We start from the raw sequence: 25446 nt of genomic DNA on the forward strand, positions 1-25446 counted from the left end.
TAGGCTTTGTGAGCCATGGGTCTTGTTTCTACTGCTCAACTCTGTCACTGAGCCCGAAAGCAGCCACAGACATTTGTAAACAAACGAGCATGGCTGTGTTGTGATAGAACCTTATTTTTTAAAACCATTGGGGGGCTGTCTTTGGTTGGCCCCTGAGTTAGACAGTTATCACAGTAATAATCTGAATAGAAAAGGAAGAGAAGGGAATGAACGTCTATTGAATTTATGCTCTGTGCCTAGCACTTTGCGAGGTATTTTCAAATATTTCATTTAATATTCATCATGACATTACGAGATGGGTAGAATTACATTTTCCATCTCAAAGATGAGAAAGCTGAGATTCAGAGATTAAATACATTGGTACAGTCACACAGCTGTAAGCAGCTGTGCTTTTTTCTCTCCCACCAGTCTCCAATGTGATGAGGGATTAGGCTGGCAAATGGCAGTGGGGATGAGATGAAAAGGACAGGTTCCGGGGTTATATATTTTTTTCCTAGGGAAACTTTGTGGGAGAGAGAATGAAGGAGGATGATAAAAGGGTCAAGAAATGACTCTAAGGCTTGAGGCTCTAGCTCCTGGGAGTTATTAACAGACCTGGGGAGCCTGGCAGGGCATGAGGGATCAGGGGTAAGATCATGAGTTCAGCTATGGATACAGTGAATCAGACAAAATGTTACATCTTGTAGGAAACAGAGACTGTACTGAGTGAAACTGGATTGAGGCTGGGGAGTGCAGACTGTCTGGAGCATCAGGTTGAGTGAGGAGTTTGAACTTCCAGCCTAAAAGGTGACAGAGGGTGACTGTAGGCTCTCCAAGTCTGACTTCAGGATCAGTAAAGTTAAATTCAGGCAAAATATTCAAATTTCTCGACAGAAAGTAGCTTACCTATAATTATTTAATATGATGGAATGGGGTACCTAATTCATGCAGATATTCAACGATAAGCTAAGAGACTGCAAAGGCTTTTGGACTTGGGATGGGCTGTTTTAAGCCAAATCCTCCTCCTCTCAGGGGCACTGGTCAGGCCCTTTTATATTCCACTTTGGTGGGTAAAGTTTCATAAATACATTTACAAAGCCCTTTATAAAAATTCACTTTTCATTAGGTAGTATATACATATAGTTCAAAAACTTAAAAATATAAATAGGTATACAGCAAAAAGTCTCATTTCTGCTCCCATCCATCCAATTACCTTCCTTTATAACTACTTTATTAATTTCTTATGTACTTTTCTAGAGTTTCTCTATACAAATACAAGCAAATATGAACATTTCCTCATGTTTTTGTCCTCTCCTCCATTAAAAAACTATGCACACTGTTGTGCCCTTTGTCCCCTCCTTTACAATGTGTCTTAGAGATTTGTTCATAGCTGTACAGAGATTTCCCTCATTTATTTATTCATTTATTCTCTCTCCCACCTACATCAAGTCCTTTGTATGATTATATATATATATATATATATATATATATATATAGTAACTTATATTAGTGAATAACCTTGTTCACATGGCAGTTCACACCTATGAAAATACATCTGTAGGATGAATTAGATGAAATGAAGTTGCTGGATCAAAAGATGCAAGTCTTTGTAATTTTGATAGATACTGCCACAATGCTAGTCATTCTCTCCATTCTACTCCCCTGTTAGCTATATATGAGTCTGTCTGTTTCCTTCTAGCCTTGCCAAAATGTGCTCTCAAACACTGGGATTTGTGCCAATCTGAAAGATGAAAAGTGGTATTTCAGTGTACTTTTAGTTCTTTTCTTAATATGAGTGAATTTGATCCATTTGCATTTTCTTAACTATAATTCACATAAATTTTTGAAATCTTATATTGAAAGGGTATTCTTATACTGTTTCTCTTGCAAGGTTAGTTTTGTTGGAGAGAGTATGAAGTCACTGCTAATGGAGCTGGGGTTAGAGTTTAAGACCTGAGTGGGAAAGTTGGCTCTGTGAGGAGGAAGACAGTTCTTCATAGATTCAAATCTTTCAATACTTGATGGTACCTGTGGTGGACTGCATTATGTACTTCAATTTGGACTTGTCTCGGTCTTCATCCCCATATCTGTGGGTGTGAATTCATTGTAAATAGGACCTCTTAACGATAATTTTCATTACGGTGTGGCCCAACTACATGAGGGTAGTCCTTAATCCAGATTACTGGAGTCCTTTATAAGATATTGAGAGAAAGCCTCAGGTAAGAGCCAGAAGCTAGAGGTCAATGGAACCAAGAAGAGAAAAGGAGAGGAGACTGCCATGTGATGGGAAAACCAAGGAATCCAAGGATTGCTGGCTAGCCAGAACACTACTCCAGGAGGAAGCAAGCCTTCTAGCCTCTGAAACTGCGAGCCAGTAAATTCCTGTTGTTCAAGCTAACCCATTGTGTGCTATTTGTTATAGCAGCCTGGAAAACTGAGACGGAACCTCAGCCAGGACCTGCCCAAATAACAGCTATTAGTTATAAGGCAACGTAATGTGGTCAGCAAACTACCATTATTAACCATTATTATAATCACAACTCAAAATTAATTAATTTTTTTCTTCTAATTTTTATTGGGATCGTCCAGATACCATACAATTATCCAAAGATCCAAAGTGTACAATCAGTTGCCCCTGGTACCCTCATACAGCTGTGCATCCATCACTGCACTTAATTTTTGTTCAATTTTTAGAACTTTTCCATTACTCCAGACAAGAAATAAAGTGAAAGATGAAAAAAGAAAAAAACAAAAAAAAAACAACGAAACTCAAATCCTCCCATATCCCTAAACAACCCCCCTCAATTGTTGACTCGTAGTGTTGGTATAGTACATTTGTTACTGTTTGTGAAAGAATGTTGAAATACTACTAACTGTAGTATATAGTTTGCAATAGGTATATAGTTCTTCCCTATATGCCCCTCTAGTTGTATTGTTATACATTTGTTCTGGTTCATGGAAGAGATTTCTAATATTTGTACAGTTAATCATGGACATTGCCCACCATAGGATTCAGTTTTATATATTCCCATCTTTTGATCTCCAACTTTCCTTCTGGTGACATATATGACTCTGAGCTTCCCCTTTCCACCTCATTCATGCACCATTCGGCACTGTTAGTTATTCTCACATCTTGCTACCGACACCTCTGTTCATTTCCAAACATTTACGTTTGCCCTAGTTGAACATTCTGCTCATACTAAGCAACCGCTCCCCATTCTTAAGCCTTGTCCTATATTTTTGTACCTTATATTTCATGTCTATCAGTTTACATATTATAATCATTTCTTATCAGTGAGACCCTGCAATATTTGTCCTTATGTGTCTGGCTTATTTCACTTAGTATATTTCCCTCGAGGTTTTGTCATCAACCCATTTTTTTTTTTAAGATGGTTTTGTTCACACACCATACATTCCATCCTAAGTAAACAACTGATGGTTCTCTGTATGGGCACACATTTATGTGTTCACCACCTTCACCACTATCTATATGAGGTCATCTACATTTCTTCCACAAGGCAGGAGGGAGAGTCAAAGAAGTTAGGCAAAAAAAAGAGGAAAAAAAATGACAGCTAGGAAGTAGCAAAAGGAAAAGTAACCTTAAATCAAAGTAGAGTAAAGAGTCAGACAACACCACCAATGTCAAGTGTCTAAACAAATGCCTCCCCTATCCCTCCCTCTTATCTGCATTTACCTTGGTATATCGCCTTTGTTACATTAAAGGAAGCATAATACAATGATTCTGCTAGTTACAGTCTCTAGTTTACATTGATTTCATCCCTCCCCAGTGCCTCCCCATTTTTAACACCTTGCAAGGTTGACATTTGCTTGTTCTCCCTTGTAAAAGAACATATTTGTACATTTTATCACAATTGTTGAACATGCTAGATTTCACCAAGTTACACAGTCCCATTCTTTATCTTTCCTCCTTTCTTCTGGTGTCTCACATGCTCCCAACCCTCCTCTCTCAACCATATTCACAGTTATCTTTGTTCAGTGTACTTACATTGCTATGCTACCATATCCCAAAACTGTGTTCCAGACCATGCAGTCCTGTCTTCTCATATCATTCTGTAGTGCTCCCTTTAGTATTTCCTGTAGGGTGGGTGTCTTGTTCACAAAGTCTCTCATTGTCTGTTTGTCGGAAAATATTTTGAGCTCTCCTTCATATTTGAAGGACAGCTTTGCTGGATATAGGATTCTTGGTTGGTGGTTTTTCTCTTTCAGTATCTTAAATATATCACACCACTTCCTTCTTGCCTCCCTGGTTTCTGCTGAGAGATCTGCACATAATCTTATTAAGCTTCCTTTGTATGTAATGGATTGCTTTTCTCTTGCTGCTTTCAGGATTCTCTCTTTGTCTTTGACAGTTGATAATCTGATTATTAAGTGTCTTGGCGTAGACCTATTCAGATCTATTCTGTTTGGAGTATGCTGCGCTTCTTGGATCTGTAATTTTATGTCTTTCATAAGAGATGGGAAATTTTCATTGATTATTTCCTCTATTATTGCCTCTGCCCCTTCTCCCTTCTCTTCTCCTTCTGGGACACCAATGATACATATATTCTTGTACTTTGTTTCATCCTTAAGTTCCTGGAGACGTTGCTCATATTTTTTCACTCTTTTCTCCATCTGCTCCTTCGCGTGTAGGCTTTCAGGTGTTTTGTTCTCCAGTTCCTGAGTGTTTTCTTCTGCCTCTTGAGATCTGCTGTTGTGTGTTTCCATTGTGTCTTTCATCTCTTGTGTTGTGCCTTTCATTTCCACAGATTCTACTAGTTGTTTTTTTGAACTTTCAATTTCTGCCTTATGTATGCCCAGTGTTTTCTTTATAGCCTCTATCTCTTTTGCAAAATATTCTCTAAACTTTTTGAATTGATTTAGCATTAGTTGTTTAAATTCCTGTATCTCAGTTGAAGTGTATGTTTGTTCCTTTGACTGGGCCATAGCTTCGTTTTTCTTAGTGTAGGTTGTAGTTTTCTGTTGTCTAGGCATCTGACCTCCTAGGCCACCCCAATCAGGTTTTCCCAGATGAGAACAGGCTCAGGTCACAGAAGGAGGAAATTTTCAGTATCTGGTTTCCCTGATGGTTTTTCTCAGAAGATTGATACACCTGTGCTTTTCTGCCCAGCAAATCCATCTGTCAGCCTGTCACTGGCTGGTGTAAGAGGGTGTGGCCTGTGGCTCTTCTCCCCCAGGCTTTGGGGTCTGGTTCCAGAAAGGCAGGCAGTAGAGCTGGGCCCCTCCCTTTCCTCTTGGGAAGCTATGCCCCCTCCAGAGAGGTCATCTGCGTATCAATAAGTTCTTTGTTTCTGTGACTCTGCTGGTCAAAGTGCTTTGATTTTAAAATGGCTGAAGCTGTCTTTACTACAAAGCGCTGCAGGCTGAAAATGGCTGAGGTTTTCTTCACAGAGAAAGAAAGGGAGAGAAAAGCTCCCAGATTCACCCGTTGGCCAGAGATAGCACCTGATCCTCTGGGCTCCCTGTCCTGAGACAGATATGTCTCCCGACTCTCCCAAGGTCAGTTGTCACCAAAAGCCTCTGTCTGCTTGTTGAGGATTTGCTGTCTGTATTGAGCAGTAAACATTAAAACCCCAGTTGGAGCCGGGCTGAGAGAGTGCTGCTCTCTAGCACTGTGAGGCTTCTGTGAGGGAGGGGCTCTTGGCTCTCGGTGCAGGTCCGCAATTTTACTTGCAGATTTTATGCTGCAATCTCGGGCATTCCTCCCAATTCAGGTTGGTGTATGATGAATGGACAGTCACGTTTGTCTCCCTGCAGTTATTCCAGGTTATTTCCTAGTTTTTTGGTCATTTATGAATTGTTTCGGGGGGGACTAACAGTCTTCCACTCCTCTCTATGCCGCCATCTTAGCTCCTCAATTTTCTTCTGACAGTGACCCACTGGCATTGTGTTACATTTTATGTGCCATTCTACACTAATAGCAAGAAGCAGAAGAAAGCATCAATAAATCAATTATATTCCCCATGGAAAAGAATTGTCTGAGTAAAGATCTGAATTTATTTTTAAAAAGAAATGAACATCTTTGGTGCTTTGAGGTACTTTCAGAAACTTTCCTAATTTAAGATTTCGTTTTAATGAAGAAATAAGAATACTTGGCAACTAGCATATAATTTTGTGCTAATGATTGCCTTTGAGGAACAGAGGAAAACATTTTGCTCTCCAATTTCTTAAATGAGTTCTTTTAATTAATGTTTACAAGAATAACTTAGCAAATATTTTACTCAGAGATAAGGAAAAAACGAAAATAAACTCAACCCAATTGCCTTCCAATAAAATTAAATACTGAATTATGGATTAAATTAATGAGGGTCCCTTCTGTTTTTCTGCCTAAAATGGGTGTATTAGTCAGGGTTCTCCAGAGAAACCAAACTGACAGGAGATATGTACATATATATGTATAGGTGTATGTATGTAAATATTAAAAGGTTTATTATAGGAATTGGCTCATGTTGACCATGGGGAATGGCAAGTCCAAATTCCATAAGGCAGGACACAAATTGGGAATTCTTATTTAGGTTTTGATGAATTCCCCAGGAGAGTCTGGCTGGCTGCAGCAGAGACAGATGTTCTTTCTGACTGCTGAAATCATCAGTTCTCCCTTTGAGGGCTTCAACCGATTGGATGAGGCTTTTCTCATTGCTGAAGACTATCTCTTTTGTTGCTGGTGTATGTGTTCAGACTTAGATGCCATCAACCAACTAATGATTTAAATCCATGAAACACTCCACAGTAACAATCATGCCAGTGCTTGCTTGATCAAATAGCTGGACCCCATAACCTAAGTTGACACATGAGCTTAACCATCAAAATGGGTTTCATATTTGACTACCAAACACACATTATGGAAAATTTCCATATTTATCTATTCAGTATTAAGACTAATATTAAAACTAGTATTAGATTAGTTCCCATCATACCAAGGACTCTCTTTATCTAAATTATTCCCCAAGTCAAAGTTTATAATTTTCCATTTTACCATTCTAGTTAGAAATGAAGATGTAGTCCCATATATTAAGGTAGTGTCTGTATGTAGTAGAGGTGGTTGGTTAATTATGTAATCCTGCCATTCTGTTGGCATGGTGACAAACAGCTTTTGACAAAAAAAATGACAGGGTTTTTGGTTTGGACATTAGCTTTAATATGTCATTCTCTGTCCCCCCCCCCCCCCCAATTTACTTAAAGAAAATATTTAGCAATAGTAACAATGAGGAAATTGGCATTCAAATTAAACTCAAGTTCAGAAACTGGGAGATCAGATTGCTGTTCAGGGCCTGTGAGGTGAAGGAGAAAGTACCCATTGGCTGGTATTGAGATAAAAGGCTCAAAGGAACATTTAGCCTTATCTATAATGGTTGGTTATTTACAAGGATAATATATATAGATATAAAATGATAAAATGAAAGACTCATGTTCAATTTCCCAATAATAATAATAATGATAATAATATAATAATCAGCATTCTGCAGCTAGCTTCCTGCCCCCCTTAACATACATCCCTCAGATATTGGGATACATTTTGGTAACATTTTCCCTGGCTTAGAGTAGGTTAACCAGAAATAATCTGTCTTAAAAGAATGAACTAGGAAGTCTTATGGCAGAGTGGGCAGTAGTATGAGCTGTGGAATCAGGCTACCAAGGTGAATCCTGATGCTTCTATTTTTTATCATGGGGTGTTCCTTAACCCAAGCATCAGTTTCTCAATCTGTAAGATAGGAACAAGAATAGTATCCATCTCAGGAAGTGGTGGAATAATTGTATGAACAAATCAACAAAGTTCCTAGCATAGTGCCTGGCATATACTACCCTTAATATCATCTTTTCCAGATTGAACCATGTCGGGGGAGGCTCCTAGTATGATTTGTCATATTTCATCAATTCTAAGATGCACATTTTTTCATACTCAAAACTTTTGAAATCTGGATGTGTCTTGAAATCAACAGGTTGACATGGCTTAAGTGGCATTTTTGTTTTGTTTTGTTTTGTTTTTTTATGGTGGCTCATAAAATAATGGTGTAGCTTACAGTTGAAGGCATCCTAGATTTAATGAAATACAGTCTTTTAGGCCCTGTGCTAGAGCCATCCTACATTCACAATCTACCAGACAGGACTGAGTCCATGTTGCATGGGAAGAAAGATAGTAATCAAAACGTTTATAAAACTATAAACTCAGTACTGCTCTTTGGTCTTTGCTTGTGTTACATTTACATTATATATGGACTTTGGATATATATAATCAATCTATAATAATTGTTGAAAAAATTCCAATAACCTATCCAGTGCCAAATCTCATTCATCACGTAACTATTAATTTATTCTTTGTTAACCTCTTTATCTATACTACACTAAGCAGGGGGAAAATATTTATAGCTTGGGGAACCCAAATGTGATCATATTCTATGAAATAAGATCTGTTCCCACATGCAAAGAGCTAAACTTTCTGAAGTATTAGTTATCTGATAAGTTTTGCCAAAGAAAGAGAACACTTGAAAACCTAAGTCAATATTTAACTCCTTTTTAGAATAGTTCCATTTCTTTCAGAATCCTGTTTTTACCTGTAGTTCCAGAAGTATAAATGTATAAGGCAGGAGTGGAAAAAGTCACTTCAGACCTCCAAGACTCTGGGATAGGTTCAGCTGATACTTCGTCCACTTTGTCCAGGAAGGAGTCAACCCCCTGTGTGTTAGACGTTCTGCTCACATAATAGATGGACACATCATCTTTCTTCAGGCTTGGCATCACCTCTTCAATGGCTGCTTGTAGTTCTTAATTGAATAAAAAGATCAAAACAAACTAAATTAGTCTATTGAAGTTCCCTTAATGCAACAAGCTTTATGGTAAATTTGCTTTCAGAGTAATTTTTGCTAAAATCTGTGGACATGACAAGTGATGCTGATAATTAGGCTTTTTTTTTTTTTTTTTTTTTTTAACTAAGTCTGCCTTTTTTCCCTGCTACTTCTCATTGCCACTTGGCCTGTGTAGGAGAGGTGTAGGAGTGTCCAAGAATAAAGAGAGCTCCCATGTGCAAGTAGGAGGCAAACAACTATGCATTTTTAATGTGGAATTTTCTACATTTGAAAAAATTTCACGAAGTTCCAATATTTGAGAGAAGGTTGGGTTTTGATGGTTTTATAAGCACAGCAGAAGGCTGGTGGAAGACTGTACTTCTTATAAGTGCAAACAAATAGACATATGGATAAATACCAAGAAATACAAGCATACAAAATATGAATAACTCAGAATACTCCAGAAATGAATTTCACTATTCCTAATATGTGCTCCAGAGGACCAGTGATGGAAAAAAAAATTTTAAGGAAGGAAAAGGGAAATGTAAAGAAGGGAGAAATGCTAACTAACAAAGATGATAGAAGCTGACTTTATATAATAAATTTTTTTTTACACGTCCGTAACAAATAGTTCCACTAGGAAGGTTCAGCTGATCTCAGAAATAAGTGTTAAAAGTTCATAAGTACATTCAATGATTTGAGAAAAAAGGAGCTGATTAATTTAGGGCACAGTTTTTCAAAATGTGGGTAATAACACATTAGTGGATTGTTAAAATCATTTAAAGTGGCTAGTATTTAAAAAATAAAAATAGAATTGAATATGAATTTTCAGAATAAATTACACATAGTAAGAGACAAGTACTGTTTTGCAAATGTTTTGTTTCAGTTATGTGCGTGTGGGAGAACTAGGTCACATGCAAATATATTTCTTATTCTTGGTCAAGGTAAAAAAATATTTAAAGGCACTGATTTAAATAATTAATAAACAATCCAAATTTCATGTTTGCATGAAATTTTTGCATCCTTAAACCACAAGATGAGACTGCTTTTAAGCTCACTAGTCTTGAATTATGGTAATTGAAGTGAACATACTATTCTTATTAGGAAGGTGATTCAATATCCCAGGGAATTACCTTGGGGACGCTATACTTGATTCATCTCATATGCTTTGTTTTTCAGATGTTTACGTATGATGTCTTGGTCAAGACAAGAAAGATCACCTGGATAGATATATTTTTAAAAATCTAAAACATTTTAACCAAAGTATTCATTCATGTGGTAAAAAATAAAGTCAAAAACCACAAAAGTGTTTATAATGAAAATCAACAGACCTTTATTCTATCCCTCCTCACAAGTAAACCTGCTGCCAAGACCCAACCACTTTCAAGTTTTTTAGCTGTTTCTTCTAGCAATCACCTCTCTATCACCAAATAATGTGCTACTATACAAATAATGCTACTAACATTTAAAAAAATTTTTGAAATAATTTCATTCTTTCATGACAGTTACAAACAATACAAACCCCATACAGAGAACTACAACATATCCCTCCCCCCTTAGATATGCAGATTCACCAATTTTAACATTTTGCCACATTTCCTATATCTTTCTATCCATCCATCCATCCATCCATCCATCATCAATCCATTTTCTGAACACCTGAGTGTAGGTTGTTTACATCATGCTCCTCGAACACTTAGTATGCCATATACATTTCCTAGGAACAAGGATATTCACTTATGTAACCACCTTAAGCCCAGTTATCAAACTCAAGACATTTAACATAGATATAAGGCTTACAGTCTTTATGCCAATTTCTGCATATGTCCCAATAATATCCCTTTGAGCTTTTTTGCCTCCTTTGCTGGATGCCAACCAGGATTAAGTATTGCATTTAATTGTCATCGTCTCTTTAGTTGTTCTTTTTAAAAAAAAATTGTTGGAGCATATATAAAACATAAACTTTCCCACCTCACCCATGCCCAAACCATTCAATAGATTAATTACAATATTTGGTACCCTTACCATCTTCCATTACTAGAACTTTTCCATCTCCCCAAACAGAAACCCTACACCCATTATGCATTCACTCTTCATTCCCCTGCACCCCACTCCTGAACCTGTATGCTAATTTCTGCTCTAGGAGCTCGGATGTTCCCCAATAAATCCTTTGTAGTTACCATGGAGCTTAAATTTAACATCCTAAATCTATAATAATCTCATTTACTTCGATACCAACTTAACTTCACTAGTACAAACTATGTTCCTATACCCCCCACCCCCCACCTTTATGTAGTTCTTGTCACATTACATGCTTATACATTATAAGTCTAAAACCACTGATTACATTTTATGCATTTGCCTTTTAGATCCTGTAGGAAGTAAAAGTGGAGTTACAACCCAAAATTCAAAAGTGCAAAAACTGCCCATGTTGTTATTTGTTAACTTCACCTGAGGTCTTTATTATTCATGAGATTTTGATCTATTTTCCATTGTCCTTCCTTTAACCTGCAGAACTCCTTGGCATCTCTTGTAGGGCTAGTGGTGATGAACCCCATTAACTTTTGTTTATTTGGGAATATCTTAATCTCTCCTTCATTTTGAAACATAGTTTTGCCAGATACAGAATTCTTGATTGGTATTTTGTCTTTTTTTTGCTTTCAGTATTTTTAAATATGTCATCCATTGCTTTCTTTCTTTTTTTTTTTTAAATTAACATATGAAAATGCATCTTATCTCATTAATCATCAAGATAAAGCCAGGTTAACATCACAGTGAGAAACCACTACACAAGCACCATAATGATTGTCACAGCCCGAGGGGGCTTTACCAGTCAAAAGACCAAAGAAAACGCCCAGCATTTGCTGAAACATGAATTTTATTTAGGGCTTACTCACAGGGAGGCAGACTTTAAATGGCTTTTCTCTTCCTGGGCAGGTACCGCTTTCACAGGGAAAATCAGCCACCTGATTCAGAGAACAGCAAGCCCTTTTATATGGGTTTTAGACAAAGACATTCCTAAGGGTGGGGGGAGCATAGATGCAGGAACAGGTCACTCTGACCTGAGGGGTGGTGCAGAAAGGACTAGAATAACACTTGAACAATTACATTTTGCTCTTTTTGTGACACTAAGAGTCTCTCACTTTCTGCCTGCTTCCCATAAAGGTACGTTTGAAGGTCAGTTTACCCTTTTTCTCCTTACTGGCTTACAAAAACAATAGGTTAAACATTTAGCTGCCTTGGTCACGCAGACTGCTGTGCACCAAAGATCTGCAGGCCTGTTTTGTTCAGGCCATGGCTTGCCACAATGATGAATATTAAAACAAACTAACAGATACAAAACAAATAAACTGGTAACATCAAGTTTCAGCAAGGATATGGAGCAGTCAGAAGTCTAATACACAGCTGGAGGAAGTGTAAATTGGAACAATTGCTTTCAAAAATCTTTTGTCAATATCTTAAAACTTAATACATGCATACCCTTTGACCGAAGAATCCCACTTGTGTTTACTAAATAGACTCTTTGTTCTATGTAAGTAATAAAGCAGTTATTTGCTGAAAGTTTCTGTTGTGCTTGAATCTGTGCCCCCATGATGGATGTACCATATAGCACCTTGCTCCACACCTTCAGAGAATTCTGTGACCCATCTAATATCCTTTCAGACATTCTTCTTCAATGTATATCAGAGTTGTTTTCTTTGAGTTGTAACTGAAAATCCTTCAGGATACGTATGAATGTACACAATGCGTGTATGTGTGCATACTTGTGCACATATACATCCACACACCCAAATCATGTTTCTTCTGGAGGAAATAAAAAGGTATGTATTCTATGTGTGTGTGTGTGCATTCCATGTCAGTGCTGCTGTTTAGATGTTTTCTTTTATTGAGATTGTTCAGATACCATACAACTATCCAAAGATCCAAAGTGTACAATCAATTGCCCATAGCACCTCCTTACAGCTGTGCATCCATCAACACAATTATTTTTTTTTCAATTTTTAGAACATTTTCACTACTCCAGAAAAGAAACAAAGACAAAAAAAAGGAAACTCACATCCTCCCATACCCCTAACCACGCCCACCCCCTCCATTACTGACTCATAGTTTTGGCATAGTACATTTGTTACTGTTGATGAAAGAATGTTAAAATACTACTAACTGTACTATATAGTTTGCAATAGGTATATATTTTTTCCCTATATGCCCCTCTATTATTAACCTCTAGTTATAGTGACATACATTTGTTCTAGTTCATGAGAGAGATTTCTAATATTTGTATAGTTAATCATGGACATTGTCCACCACAAGATTCACTGTTTTATACATTCCCATCTTTTAACCTCCAAATTTCCTTCTGGTGACATGTGTGACTCTGAGCTTACCCTTCCCACCACCTGCACACACCTTTTAGCACTGTTAGTTATTCTCATTACATGCCACCATCATCCCTGCCCATTGCTTGTTATGAGCAAATATTAAGTTCACCCTAGTTGAACATTCTGCTCATAACAAGCAACAGCTCCCCATTCTTTAGCCTCATTCTATATCCTGGTAACTTATATTTCATGTCTATGAGTTTACATATTATAATTAGTTCATATCAGTGAGACCCTGCAATATTTGCCTTTATGTGTCTGTCTTATTTCACTCAATATAGTGCCCTCAAGGTTTCTTCATCAACCCATTTCTTTTAAGATGGTTTTGTTCAAACACTATACATTCTGTCCTAAGTAAACAACTGTTGGTTCCACATATAGTCACATATTTATGTATTGAGCAACATCGCCACTGTCTATATAAGGACATTTCTTCCACAAAGACGGAGGAAGAGTCAAAGAAGGCAGAGAGGCAAAAGAAAAAGGCAAGAGAGAGAAAAACAAACAAACAAACAAAAAAACTTGACAGCTAGAAGGTGACAAAAAGAAAGATAGCATTAACCTAAAGTAGAATAAAGAGTCAGACAACATCAACAATGCCTGGAGTCCCATATCCTTCACCTATTCCCCACCCCCCCATATGCATTTAGCTTTGGTATATTGCTTCTGTTACATTAAAGGAAGCATAATACAATGTTTCTGTTAATTGTAGCCTCTAGCTTGCATTGATTGTATTTTCCCGCCAATCCCATCCTATTTTTAACACCTTGCAATGTTGACATTCATTTGTTCTACCTCATGTAAAAACATATTTGTACCTTTTATTACAATCGTTGAGCATCCTAGGTTTCCCTGAGTTACACAGTCCCAGTCTTTATCCTTCGTCTTTTGTTCTGGTGTCCCACATGATCCCAGCCTTCCTCTTTCAACCATATTCACAGTCATCTTTGTTCAGTGTACTTACATTGCTATGCTACTATCTCCCAAAATTGTTTTCCAAATCTCTCACTCCTGTCTTTTCCCTTCTGTCTGCAGTGCTTCCTTTAGTGTTTTGTGTAGAGCAGGTTTCTTGTTCACAAACTCAGTCATTGTCTGTCAGAGAATATTTTAAGCTTTCCCTCATATCTGAAGGATAGTTTGCCAGATACAGGATTCTTGGTTGGTGGTTTTTCTATTTCAGTATCTTAAATATATCACCCCACTTCCTTCTTGCCTCCATGGTTTCTATTGAGAAATCCACACATAGTCTTATCAAGCTTCTTTTGTATGTGATAGATTGGTTCTCTCTTGCTGCTTTCAGGATTCTCTCTTTATCATTGATGTTTGATAATCTGATTATTAAGTGTCTTGGACTAGGCCTATTTGGATCTATTCTGTTTGGGGTATGCTGTGCTTCTTGGATCTGTAATTTTATGTCTTTCATAAGAGATGAGAAATTTTCATTGATTATTTCCTCTATTATTGCTTCTGCCCCTTTTCCCTTCTCTTCTCCTTCTGGGACACCAATGACATGTAAATTCCTGCTTTTTGTTTTGTCTTTAAGTTCCGGGGACGATGCTCATATTTTTCCATTCTTTTCTCTATCTGTTCTTTTGTGTGTAGGCTTTCAGGTGCCTTGTTCTCCAGTTCCTGAGTGTTTTCTTCTGCCTCTTGAGATCTGCTGTTGTATGTTTCCAGTGTGTCTTTCATCTCTTGTGTTGTGCCTTTCATTTCCATAGATTCCTCCAGTTGGTTTTTTGAACTTTCAATTTCTACCTTATGTATGTCCTGTGTTTTCATTATACGGTTCATCTCTTTTGCCATATCTTCCATAAAACTTTTTGAATTCACCTATTATTAGTTGTTTCAATTCCTGCATCACAGTTGAAGTGCAAGTTTGTTCCCCTGACCAGGCCATAACTTCATTTTTCTTGGTGTAGGTTGTCATTTTCTGTTGTCTAGGTATGGTTTCCTTGGTTACCCCAATCAGGCCTCCCCAGACCAGAATGGGCTAAGGTCCCAGAAGGAAGAAATATTCAGTATACGGTTTCCCTGAGGGTGTGTCTTAGAAAATTGGTACACCCTCTGATGCCTCTGGTCACTGCGCTTTTCTGCTCAGCAGGTGGCGCCTGTTAGCCTATAATTCTTTTTTTTTTTTTTTTTCATTTTTATTGAGATTGTTCAGATACCATACAATTATCCAAAGATCCAAAGTGTACAATCACTTGCCCCTGGGTACCCTCATACAGCTGTGCATCCATCACACTTAATTTTTGTTCAATTTTTAGAAAGTTTTCATTACTCCAGATAAGAAATAAAGTGAAAGATGAAAAAGAAAAAAAGAAAAGGAAACTCTAATCCTCCCCTATCCCTAACCAAACCCCCTCAATTGTTGACTCGTAGTATTGGTATAGTACATTTGTTACTGTTTACGAAAAAATGTTGAAATACTAGTAACTGTAGTATATAGTTTGTAATAGGTATATAGTTCTTCCCTATATGCCCCTCTATTATTAACTTCTAATTGTATTGTCATACATTTGTTCTGGTTCATGGAAGTGATTTCTAGTATTTGTACAGTTGATCATGGACATTGCCCACCATAGGATTCAGTTTTATACATTCCCATCTTTTGACCTCCAACTTTCCTTCTGGTGACATATATGACTCTGAGCTTCCCCTTTCCACCTCATTCACACACCATTCGGCGCTGTTAGTTATTCTCATGTCTTGCTACCAACATCCCTGTTCATTTCCAAACATTTAAGTTCATCCTAATTGAACATTCTGCTCATATTAAGCAACCACTCCCCATTCTTAAGCCTCGTCCTATATCTTGGTACCTTATATTTCATGTCTATGAGTTTACATATTATAATTAGTTCCTATCAGTGAGACCCTGCAATAATTGTCCTTATGTGTCTGGCTTATTTCACTCAGTATATTGTCCTCGAGGTTTTGTCATCAACCCATTTTTTTTTCATATGGTTTTGTTCACTCACCATACATTCCATCCCAAGTAAATAATCGATGGTTCTCTGCATGGTCATACATTTATGTGTTCACCACCTTCACCACTATCTATATAAGAGCATCTACATTTCTTCCACAAGGCAGGAGGGAGAATCAAAGAAGGTAGAGAGGCAAAAGAAAGAGGAAAAAAAAATGACAGCTAGGAAGCAGCAAAAGGAAAAATAACCTTAAATCAAAGTAGAATAAAGAATCAGACAATACCACCAATGTCAAGTGTCTAACATGCCTCCCCTATCTCCTCCTCTTATCTGCATTCACCTTGGTATATCACCTTTGTTACATTAAAGGAAGCATAATACAATGATTCTATTAGTTACAGTCTCTAGTTTATGCTGATTGCATCCCTCCCCCAATGACTCCCCATTTTTAACACCTTGCAAGGTTGAAATTTGCTTGTTCTCCCTCGTAAAAGAACATATTTGTACATTTTATCGCAATTGTTTAATACTCTAGATTTCGCCAAGTTATACAGTCCCAGTCTTTATCTTTCCTCCTTTCTTGTGGTGTCTCACATGCTCCCCACCTTCCTCTCTCAATCATATTCATAGTTACCTTTGTTCAGTGTACTTACATTGTTGTGCTACCATCTCCCAAAATTGTGTTCCAAACCACATACTCCTGTCTTCTATCACTCTGTAGTGCTCCCTTTAGTATTTCCTGTAGGGCAGGTGTCTTGTTCACAAAGTCTCGCATTGTCTGTTTGTCAGAAAATATTTTGAGCTCTCCCTCATATTTGAAGGACAGCTTTGCTGGATATAGGATTCTTGGTGGTTTTTCTCTTTCAGTATCTTAAATATATCACACCACTTCCTTCTTGCCTCCATGGTTTCTGCTGAGAGATCCACACATAGTCTTATCAAGCTTCCTTTGTATGTAATGGATCGCTTTTCTCTTGCTGCTTTCAGGATTCTCTCTTTGTCTTTGACATTTGATAATCTGATTATTAAGTGTCTTGGCATAGGCCTATTCATATCTCTTCTGTTTGGAGTACGCTGCGCTTCTTGGATCTGTAATTTTATGTCTTTCATAAGAGATGGGAAATTTTCATGAATGATTTCCTCTATTATTGCTTCTGCCCCCTTTCCCTTCTCTTCTCCTTCTGGGACACCAATGATACGTACATTATTGTACTTTGTTTCATCCTTGAGTTCCCGGAGACGTTGCTCATATTTTTTCATTCTTTTCTCCATCTGTTCCTTTGCATGTAGGCTTTCAGGTGTTTTGTTCTCCAGTTCCTGAGTGTTTTCTTCTGCCTCTTGAGATCTGCTGTTGTATGTTTCCATTGTGTCTTTCATCTCTCATGTAGTGCCTTTCATTTCCATAGATTCTACTAGTTGTGTTTTTGAACTTTCCATTTCTACCTTATGTATGCCGAATGTTTTCTTTACAGTCTCTATCTCTTTTGCAATATCTTCTCTAAACTTTTTGAGTTGATTTAGCATTAGTTGTTTAAATTCCTGTATATCAGTTGAAGTGTATGTTTGTTCCTTTGACTGAGCTATAACTTTGTTTTTCTTAGTATAGGTTGTAATTTTCTGTTGTCTAGGCATGGTTTCCTTGGTTATCCAAATCAGGTTTTCCCAGACCAGAACAGGCTCAGGTCCCAGAGGGAAGAAATATTCAGTATCTGGTTTCCCTGAGGGTGTGTCTTAGAAAATTGCTCCACCCTTTGATGCTTCAGGTCCCTGTGCTTTTCTGCCCAGCAGGTGATGCCTGTTAGCCTATAATTCTTGACTGGTGTGAGGAGGTATGGCCATGTTCCCTCAGGCTCTGGGGTCTGGTTCTGAATGGAAAGGGCCCCACCCCTTTCCTCCTAGAGAAGACAGACCCCTCAGGTGGAGGTTATTAGCATTTCAATGGTCTTGCTTTCTGCCTGTGCTGTCTCCACCCTTCCCCGAGTCACAGACCTGGAAACTGAAAATGACTGGGGCTTTCTCCACTGAGAGATTTTATGCTGTGTTCTCGGGCATTCCTCCCAATTCAGGTTGGTGTATGATGAGTGGACGGTCACGTTTGTCCCCTGCAGTTATTCCAGATTATTTACTGGTTGTTTCTGTTTTTTTTTTTTAGTTGTTCCAGGGGGACTACTTAGCTTCCACTCCTCTCTATGCCGCCATCTTAGATCCTCTCCCCATCCATTGCTTTCTTGCGTCATGGTTTCTGATGAGAAGTCAGCATTTAATCTTATTGAGGCTCCCTTCTATGCAACATGTTGCTTCTCTCTTGTGGCTTTCAGAATTCTCTCCTTATCTTTGGCATTTGACAGTTTGATTATAATATGCCATAGCATGGGTCTATTTGAGTTTGTCCTGTTTGGAGTTCTTTGAGATCTTGGATGTGTATATTCTCGTCTTTTGTTAAATATGGGAAATTTTTAGTCATCATTTCTTTGAATAGCCTTTCTGCCCTTTCTTTCTTCTCCCTCTGGGATACACAATGTGTACGTTTATACACTTGATGGTATCCCACAGGTTTCCCAGGCTCTATTCTTTTTTCTTTATTCTTTCTTCCTTCTGCTCCTCAGACTGGATGATTTCAATTGTCTTATCTTCAAGTTGTCTGAGTCTTTCTTCTGCCAGCTCCAATCTGCTGTTGAACCCCTCTAGGGAATTTTAAATTTCTGTTACTGTGGTCTTTGGTTCTTTTCGGTTCCTTTTCCTTTTCAAAATTTCCATCTCTCTATTGATATTCTCTTTGTGTTCATCTGTTGTTCTCATGATTTACTTTAGTTCTTTGTTCATGTTTTCCTTTAGTTCTCTGTGCAAATTTAGAACCATTTTAAAAGTCTTTGTTTGGTAGGTCCCAGATCTTATACTCCTCATTGGGGATTCCTAATGGATCTTCCCATTTGCCTGGACCACCACTTCCTGTTTCTTTATATATATCATAAACTTTTGCTGAAACATTTTGATATTTTAATGTATTATCACTGGAATTTAGACTCTGAGGTGTTTGTTCCATAATCTTGTATCCAGCTAGTATTAGGACAGAGCTCTCCTTGCATGCCAGGAGCTAAAAAAAAAAGGGAAAAAAGAAAACACCTTTCCCAGTGTTTGCAGTTTAACCTGCGTGAGTGTTCTCCATCAGGGCTTATCCATAAAACAAGTTTAGAGAAGCAGTCCAGGCAGAAGGGTAGGGGCCTCTCTGATCCTTTTTGTGCATGCTTCTTGTCTTGGACATGTGTGTGCAGCCCTGGGAATTCTCCCATTTACATGGTTCTGATTGTCTCCTCTTCCCCAGGAAAGAGATTCCTCATGCTCCTGGCACCACACTGTATATCCTACAGTCAGCAATCCCTCACTGCAGATAGCCACAACTTGACTTTCTCTCATGGCATTCTTTAGAAAGCTCTGTGAAGTGCCTTCTACAGGCAGGGTAAGTTCTCGGATAGAGAGCCCCTCAGGCTACCGCCAGACAGATTGGTCCACAAATACATGCTCCCAGTATGTCCATGAGGGTTACATTGGTCTTTCTGGAACCAGAACCAGGGATCCATACTGCTGAGCCAGTGATAGGCAGAAGAGGGGCCAGCCAGAGGGTTATGACGTTTGACTGCTTTCAAGTTGCTTGTTTCTTGGTTTGGTCCTTGCCCTGTTATTGTGGTCCTTTAAATGTTTCTGGAGCTTTGACAAAGATGTTCTTGCTAGTTCTTGCTGGTTGTTCAAAGCTTCTTTTGGGGAAGAGAGGAGTGAAGCATCTTACTCTGCCTTCTTGGTGGGGTGGGGTCCATTCGGTGGTCTATCAATTTTTTTTATTATTAAATTCAGTTTTATTGAAATACATTCACACACCATACAATCATCCATGGTATACAATCCACTGTCCACAGTATGATAACATAGTTATGCGTTCATCACCACAATCTATCTCTGAACATTTTCCTTACATCAGAAAGAACCAGAACAAGAATAAAAAATAAAAGTGAAAAAAGAACACCCAAATCATCCCCCCATCCCACCCCATTTGTCCTTTAGTTTTTATCTCCATTTTTCTACTCATCCATACACTAGATAAAGGGGGTGTGATCCACAAGGTCTTCACAATCACACTGTCACCCCTTGTAATCTACATTATTATATAATTGTCTTCAGGAGTCCAGACTGCTGGGTTGGAGTTTGGTAGTTTCAGGTATTTACTTCTAGCTATTCCAATACATTAAAACCTAAGAGGTGTTATCTATATAATGCATAAGAATGTCCACCAGAGTGACCTCTAGACTCCATTTGAAATCTCTCAGCCACTGAAACTATTCCGTCTCATTTTGCATCCCCCTTTTGGTCAAGAAGATACTCTCAGTCCCATGATGCCGGGTCCACATTCATCCCCGGGAGTCATATTCTGCATTGCCAGGGAGATTTACACCCCTGGGAGTCGGGTCCCATGTAGTGGGGAGGGCAGTGAGTTCACCTGTCGAGATGGCTCAGTTAGCGAGAGAGAGGGCCACATCTGAGCAACAAAGAGGTACTCAGGGGGAGACTCTTAGGCACAATTATATGCAAGTTTAGACTCTCCTTTGCAGTAACGAGCTTCCTAAGGGCAAGTCCGATGATCGAGGGCTCAGCACATCAAACCGCCAGTCCCAATGTTTGTGGCAACATCAACACCAGTCCAGGTGAGGATGTCCAACACATCCGCACCTTCCCCCAGATCCTCGGGGCTGGGGAGGGGGAGGCTGTAAATATATTTTTTATTATCTGCCCAAATTACTTTGGAATGTGTCACTTTTTCATTCCAGCCTATACTAACCTACCGTATCTCACTTCCTATTCAAAGTTCCATGCAATTGTGGTGTTTGAACAAATTGACTGTAGAGTTGTACTGTTTAGAAAATTTAGATCCTGTACCAAATAGATACCTTTCCCCTTGGTCTCATATGGAAGTTGAAGTTTTAAAACACAATCAGTTTCAACCTTTACCCTTTGGCCTGGCTTGCCCTGGTCTTAACCAGACCTGCTTCATTCATTTCACTAATTGAAGTCCGGGCTTTTTTTCAGCTTTTTTTCTTTTTTTTTTAAACAGTGGCTGTATGCACTAATACTGACATTCATATCTGCCGAGCTCTAGCTCTGAGTTTCAGGTGTCTCAGAGATATGCATTGTTCCAGAGACCAATCAGGTTATACGCTAGGGAATCAGCATCTCAAAGTTTAGAGATAGGCATTACAATTCAGGGATAGAGTTAACTGCTGTAAGAGCTTACAATCTAGGGACTATTACCATTATTATGTCCACATTAGGCTATGTTCTAAGATTCAATTCTGAGTTTACACATTGTAGTTAGTCCATATTGGTGAGGCATTAACGCGTTTGCCTTTATTTCTGGTGTACTTCACTCAAATACTGTGAACATGATCCATTCACCTCGTTGTGTGTCTCACAGCTTCACTCCTTCTTGTAGTTGCTCAATGTTCCACTGTATGTGTACACCAGAGTACACCATTCCATTCTTCAGTCAATGTACTCTTAGGTCATCTGCACCCTTTGCAAATCATGATTACTGTGTGGTCTGTCAATTTTGATCCCCAACCCTATTTTACCTCTGGCCACCTCCACCTTTACTTTACTTTTGAATTTTCTGTGTTTATAGTATTTATTTTATATCTGTTCTGAGACCATAATTTTGTCTTTTCAGCTTTGCCTATGGGTTGGCTCCAGAAAATGAAAACCAGTCATCAGGATTGACATCGTTATGACTATGTAAATATTATTCACTGCAGAGCCATGTAACCTACTATAATCATTTTTTCTTTCTTGAACAGATTTTTCCTGGAGTTTCTAGCTGCTTGTCTTCAATGTACTATTTGCCAGAACTCTTTTTTAACCCCATCATATCAGGTTCTTCTTCTTCTATCTTTAACCCCAAGAACCTCTATATTTTCTCCTCTACCTTTGTATTCCGGAGTGACTTCTCTCTAGTCTTTCTGCACTTCTGAGAGCTTACCCAGTAATATTACTGCTATAAAAACTCAAAGAGATAACATCCAATCCCCTGTCACCACCTTGGTTCAGGTCCTCATTACTTTTTACCTGGATTATTGCAATAGCCTCCTGTCCCATGTCCTTGCCTCTAGTCTCTCTCTACTTGCAATTTATCAGCTTGGCTGCTGCCCAAGTTCTTGTTGTCACCTTGTTTAAAATCCTTCAATGGCTACTCATCCCATGGGATAGATCCACTCTCCTTATGCAGCATGTGATATCCTTCACACTCTAAACCCCTGCTGACCTTTCAGATGTCATCTCCTACTTTCTCTCTCTTCCCCCTTTCCCCTACCATACTGAGTTATGTGAAGCACCTGAATGTACCAAGAGTTTCACATCTCATTACTTTTGTTCAAATTGTTTTTTATGTTCACCTGGAAACCTCTTGCTCATCCTTCAAGATGCAGCCTTCTCTTCTGTTGCCTTTGCTGCCCCTGCAAAGTCAGGTGCACCTTTCTTGGACCTCCCTTCTTGGACCCCTGGGGGCTGGCCCATACTCCTTCAGGGTATTTATTACATAGTGTGACAATAGTTCAGTTCTTTTTCTCATCTACTCTAGACATGAAATATTTGAGATGAAAAGGATCATAACTTAATCATGTTTCTGTCTCCAACCCCAGATAAGTGCAGAAAATATTGTATCTGTCAATGTGGAAGAGACAGAGGAATAAGCCACTCATGCTGACTTAAGGGTTTACAATACTGTGGAGTTGAAAAACCTGTAATAAAATATAATATACAATAAAATAATTTCCATGGTACAGGGTGTATGCTTTTCATACAAATAAAGGCCCACAGAGGTAAATTAAATAGCAACAACTATGATTATAAAACTAAGAAATATCTCTCTTCCCTTCCTCCTTATCTTGTTTTTTCTATTCATTCAAACATTTATTCAATGTCTATTTAAAAGGTGCTCGCTATGTGCCAGGCATGGTTCTAGGCTTTGGATCCAACAGAGAGCAAAACAGACATTGTCCCTGTTTTCATAGATCCTAGGTCTAAAGGGGAGAAATGGACAAAGAAACAACTGATTAAAATAAAATGTCATAGGAGTCACAATAGTGGAAAGAGAAGGTATTTTAGAAGCGTATGGGAGGGGGACAAAGACAACCCAGATGAAGCGATGTTTAAGATGAGACCTGAAAGATGAGTAGGAGTTGGTGAGAGCAGCATCAACCGAGATTAAATGGGCCCATTTCTGGGAGAGGGAACAGCTTATGTAAAGGCCCAGGAGCAAAACAGCCTAGTGCTAAAGTAATTAAAAGAAGTGAAAGCTGACTGGAGTGTGGAATGGCGGGGGGAAGAGTGTTGGGTGAAGAGGCTAGAGATGTAGGTAGGGACTGACAGGTCAATGAATAGGAGGGGGCAAGGCCAGAGATGGGGAGACCAGTGAGGAGACTTTTAAGAATATCCATGTGGTAGATGAAGCTTGTCTCATTAGGTTAGTAGCAGTGGGTGGAGCAAAGGGAATGTATTTAAGAGATGTTTACCAGGCAGAATAGACAGGACTTGATAACTATTTTGATGAGAGGGAAATGATAGGTCGAAAAGGACTTTTGTTTTTTTTCTGTAATTTTCTTAAGGAAAATGTACTCAGGTATTAGTATGCATATAAAGTTATCAATAGTAATAATAATAATAAAAGGAACTGTAACTAAGCAGATGTCATGCTTGATTACGTTCAAGCAACTTAGCATCAGGTATCTTCTACTTGATTCATCTATGTTCCCTGCTGGCTCTCTGTAGGCATATAATTTGTGATCCATGACTTTTTACAGAATTCATTTCAGAAGGAAAGGCCATTGCCCCTGCCCAGCACAACTTCCCTCTCCTCTGGGCTGTTGGTATAGAATTTGATCATTTCGGCATTGACTTGAGGCTCCAGTGGCTTGCCAACCATATTAGGACTTCCTTTAAGTTAAGAATGCTGATATAAAAACTGAAATTTGAAAGGAAATTCTGAATTTACAGGCCACCTCTCAACTATCTGGTATTTAATATCTTTTTTTTTTCTTTTCTTAAGCCTTTAATATGATTGGGCCTACATGTTTCTCCTTCACACATAGATTTCTATTATTATTATTATTGTAATTCTTACTGTAAAGTTTGTTCACCTAAGAAAATAGTGGCAATCGACTGGGTCCTATAAACTCAAATAATTCTACTAGTTGTAGGTTGTGTTCCCTGGGACTTTTAAGACTCCGAGATTTGAGTGTTTTGGGGAATGATACCTGTGAGGGAGCAAGGGAGGCAGAACTGGATCAAGGGAGATTGCAACGCAATCACGACAGGAGCCTCCCCCAGCCGATTCTTTGATTTTACAGGGACTCCAGGGCTGGGATAGCCTTTCAGGGTTGTCCTAAATTAAGGCAAGTGGGCTTTGCCTTTGTACTCCTGCATCAACTAGTCGTTGGATACAGGGGGTGGGTGGTGGTGACCTTGCGCAAAGCAGGTCTCTTTAGCAAAGGGCAAGCCCTGGAAAGGGTCTCTGCTGAGAGTTGTCAGCTGCCCACACTCCCAGCAGCTGAATTACAAATCTCTAGTCCTGAAGGGGACCCGGGGGTGGGTGGGAATCTTGGTGGCACATCACAGCAACCACTACACCTCTCATCCTTACTAATAACAAAGTTTAAAACATTTTCATAGGCATAGAACAGTTTGCATAGTAGTTTTACATATAAAATTTCACATACTTTTCACAACCATGTGATGTAAATATCAATAACCCTGTTTCTACAAATGAGGAAGGAGGCCCAGGGAGGTTAAGCGACTTGCTGTATCTGCTAGTGCAGAGATTTGTATTGAGGTCTCCTCACTCTAAGATTAGCCAGCTTTTCCACCATCTGCTGGGGGAAAAGTGCATGTGTGGAAATTATGTGAGCAAATGTGATAATCTGAACATTAACTCTATAATTTGCATTTTGTTTAAAAAATTTGGGCAAAGTGCTTTTAAATAATGCACAGAAGCATATTATTAAATTGCCAACCTCTTCTGTGCAACACTCTGTCTTTATCGATGGGCTGTAGATCCCTTAATTCTTGAGGGACTGTTGATATATAGCCTCTATTATTTTAATTCTAATGAAACAATTTTATCTATTTAATTTTAAATTTCAATAACTGAATTCAATTAGGCTTTAAAATTTTTTTAGGTCGTTAAATTTCAGAAGTTTTAAATCCCAGCATGAAACTTTATACTGGAGCAGTTCTTGTCAATTTGCTGTAGCCTATTTGCTGATGGCTTGCATTTCTAACATTCTTTTACATGCACTTTCCTAAAATAAGAATGTTTAA

At 38.5% G+C, this 25446-nt stretch overlaps 1 protein-coding gene across 2 annotated transcripts in view; it reads right to left on the bottom strand.

The window, feature by feature from the left end:
• The window catches only part of SLC27A2 (solute carrier family 27 member 2), a 68697-nt gene that overhangs the window by 34114 nt on the left and 9137 nt on the right, over positions 1-25446 (bottom strand). For both annotated transcript variants that reach the window (XM_037834011.1, XM_037834012.1), the window contains exon 2: positions 8550-8759. In XM_037834011.1, the coding sequence (XP_037689939.1) occupies positions 8550-8759 (210 nt within the window). The remainder of the gene's footprint in view (positions 1-8549; positions 8760-25446) is intronic.

Source organism: Choloepus didactylus, chromosome 4 (assembly GCF_015220235.1).
Source record: "Choloepus didactylus isolate mChoDid1 chromosome 4, mChoDid1.pri, whole genome shotgun sequence".
Lineage (NCBI taxonomy): Eukaryota > Metazoa > Chordata > Mammalia > Pilosa > Megalonychidae > Choloepus > Choloepus didactylus.